General features: G+C 35.8%; 1 protein-coding gene across 1 annotated transcript; it reads right to left on the bottom strand.

Annotated features, from left to right (window-relative positions):
- Window positions 1-315: 315 nt before the first annotated feature.
- LOC110912701 (acetylserotonin O-methyltransferase) lies at window positions 316-3,174 on the bottom strand. The gene is made up of 2 exons (XM_022157485.2): window positions 2,384-3,174; window positions 316-792 (listed from the first exon to the last, which is right to left on the bottom strand). Exons 1-2 carry the CDS (start codon window positions 3,146-3,148, stop codon window positions 499-501), a joined length of 1,059 nt encoding a protein of 352 aa, XP_022013177.1. The 5' UTR covers window positions 3,149-3,174; the 3' UTR covers window positions 316-498.
- Between the last annotated feature and the right edge of the window lie 260 nt (window positions 3,175-3,434).

Genomic DNA, 3,434 nt, shown 5'->3' with positions numbered 1-3,434 from the left:
AAGTTTGTTTTCTCACAATTGTATCAAATCAAGTTAAAGTCTGCCAATTTCAAACCAACCCGACTAAAATTCAGTTTGTTTCTTTTAATCATTAGTAATATAATCAAAACTGAACTGACCACCAATTCCTTGTGAAGACGACTCGACTTTCCATTTGCTATTTATTTATATATTTTTGACCGACCAAATGACATCGATTAGTAGCATAGGTTTAAAGGTTGGAGCACTTCACATTTTGTCTGTTTTTTTTCTTATGTTATAGATGGCTATCGTTTTATTCGCTTCTTGTTATGTGATTCTCTTCTAAGGAATAAGTAATTAAGAAAGATTTATATACCAACTCACATATAATACATGAATAAGTCTTATTGTTAAAGAAGACACTCTTTCACACATACATGTAACAAATAAAAAACTATTTCAAGCACACAATACTTTAATGATACACCGTTAAATTTCTCACCATAAGTAGAATGAATAAACGGCAAGATTGAGGTTTCATGGATAAACTTCAATAACAGATTGATAGGCTCGAATGCATTTTATAGTGTAACGAGAAAACCCGGCTTCATGAAACACATAAGACCATTCTTTTAAAGTGCGTTCTTTCCCTTTAGATGTATGAGCCATCATAACCATGTCCATCATCAATGCTACATCTTTAAACTCGTGATCTTCCTGTACTACAACCGCCTCTACGATAATCACCTTCCCTATGTCACGAGGAATAGCCTCTCGACATTTTCTTAGTATGTCAATGCATTCTTCGTCTCCCCAATCATGAAGTACTTTCTACAATATACAAATAAGATGTTTCAAAAGTATGACAAAACATACATAGCAATCATACTACATATTCTATATAGTAAATAATTTAATTAAGTTAAGTTGGTCGTTTGGCGTATTTAAAGGTTAGAATATAGTCTTTCTTATACAATAGTAAATGTTGTATAGACATGTGGAGTCAGAGGAGGTCCATAACTTTTATTAGAAGAGATTGATTGATATAAATAGGAGGTCCATTACTTTTATTAGAAGAAATTGATTGATATAAATGAGTAGGGGAAGCCAGCCGAAATGACAACCTTATTAATGTTCTAAATTCGTTGATAAATATATAAAATTACATTATAAGAAAGAAAAATATGAAATGAAAAAAAAGGTCTAATTTGGTGATTGCTAAGTATCATTTACAAATAGGTTTAATGACATCAAAGGGACGACTTTAAAGAATCAATTAAGCTATATGAGTAATGCATATCAACGAGCAAAGTGAAGTTTGTGCATGATATAGAACAAACTGGAGGTTAATTTGCGCACATGAGAAGCCATACACAAAGCTTATACCAAGATGCGAGAAGTCACACAGAAGGTTCAAGATACTAGCGTGAAGTGCATTATGGATGATCATAACAAGTTGAACATATTCGTAATATTCAATATCTTGTGTTAAGGATGCATAAGGTTGTCAAAGACTTAGATATGGGTTTCATATTGTTCATCATTGTAGATCAAGGGTTTGAAAATACAAAATCGAGATTGATATTTAGATCTTTGTGTTCTTGATTTATTCTACATTTTTAACTGTAATTACTACTACTCTATTACACCAATTATTCTAAACTATCATCCTACATAGGTTGGAACCTGAGACCACATCTAAGAGGCAAGTGTTTCTACCAAATGGGTTATCCCTAAATTGATACTATTATTAATTATTAGATTCCACATATCAACGCTTAATTAGAAAGGTTTCATCGGGGAATTCGATCCTTACGAAAAGAATATACACTTAAAAGTAATATTTTTGAACGACAAGGAACAACTTCTCAACCACTGTGACACCGGGCGCTGTGGTCCTCGCCAGCCCCTTGTCTCTCCTAGATGCGCGGAAACCCGACCTCCACCCGCCCAATGACACGACAGTGGAATAATCAGTAAAATCTCGTCTCTCATCCAAGACGAACTAGCGCCTGCCGTTTTCGCCCTTCACCTAGATGCCGCAGAAAATAACGAGGAAAGCGGGAGTCGAACCTGGGTCACAAGGAACACCAAGTATTTCTTCAACCACTCCACCACTACCTCATTCACACACTTAAAAGTAATTAACATGGTTTATTCTTACTGAAGTTGATTTTTTTTTTTTTGATAAAACTAGTTGCCTTTTATTTTCGTTATAATAAAATAATATCAACATGGTTTATTCATATACTGAAGTTGAAATCTTCTTTTTTTTTTTTTTTTTTTTTATAAAACTACCTGCCTTTTATTTTCGTTATAATAAAATCAAACTGCCATTACCTTTTATTTTTATAAAACTACCTGCCTTTTATTTTCGATTATTGCTAAATAAGGAAAATTCGAAAAGACTGAATAGACTAACCATGAGATAGACAGCATCAGCCTTTGGAACATGATCAAACATATCGCCTCCAACGTGTTCAACCCCCATACATGCAGGGGCCACCGACACTACATGTGGAAGATCGAAATTAATCCCACTAATCCATGGACAAGCCGCCACAATCAACCGTAGAGCCGTCCCATCACCGCCACCAACATCCACCAGTGTCCTCAACTGCCTAAACACTTCTGGACAACCCTCGATAACTGCGCCCACCGCGATCCGAGCATCGCATGCCATTGCATTGTCTATAAGTTTACTATGGCCCGGATTTGCGGCCGCAAATCCCCACACATCATCGCCATGCGCCGCACCAAACGCGGAGTCCTCTTTGCCCAAAACCCTAGCACTTAGCTTGTGCCAGGGAGCCAGCATGACTGGGCTGCTTTCTAAAAGCACAAAATCGGCCATGCTGAGCTTGCCATGTGTCGTTAGGAGTTGAGACAAAGGCGTGTGAGCGTATCCAAAACATGCTTCGGATACTACTATTTCTTGGAATATCTTATATTGGACCAAGAACCTCATGATCCGATGCAACATGGGCATTGGACACCCAATCTTTGACGCTAGCTCAGCCAGCGTGATTGGGGGGTCGTGGTTTTTGAGGATATCGGGGATCCCGAGTTCAATGGCACACTTGACGACAGCCATGGGAGTGAAGCCAAAAACAAATTTCCATATTTCTTGTTGAGCTGCTGCTTCTTCTTTGGAGATGATATTCTCAACTTTAATTTGAGTATCCATTTTGTGTTTAGATTGAATGCGATATTAGAATTAAGATTCCTTTTAAATAGAGAGAAACCTCTATATGGTGGGGTTTTTAATTATATATTCAATATCACGTTTTTTTTACCCAACAACTCATTATACGTTTTATTTTATTTTTAACTAACTTATTTTAATTCGTTCTTTTTTTGTTTTTTAATGTTTTTCTTTTATTTTTCCTTTACATTTATGTAAGATAAATAACTTTAATATAATGTTTGCTCATGCAATTTCAGGATTATAAACAAACACGAAGATAATGGTA

Source organism: Helianthus annuus, chromosome 15, assembly GCF_002127325.2.
Source record: "Helianthus annuus cultivar XRQ/B chromosome 15, HanXRQr2.0-SUNRISE, whole genome shotgun sequence".
NCBI classification, from domain to species: Eukaryota; Viridiplantae; Streptophyta; class Magnoliopsida; order Asterales; family Asteraceae; genus Helianthus; species Helianthus annuus.
Note: the sequence above shows the minus strand (reverse complement) of the source record. Positions and strands in the feature narration are given on the sequence as shown.

Coding starts and splice junctions, on each gene's coding strand:
- LOC110912701 (XM_022157485.2), bottom strand. CDS start 3,148: ATGGATACTCAAATTAAAGTTGAGAATATCATCTCCAAAGAAGAAGCA. Junction 793..2,383: donor CTGATGCTGTCTATCTCATG/GTTAGTCTATTC, acceptor TGTATATTGTAG/AAAGTACTTCATGATTGGGG.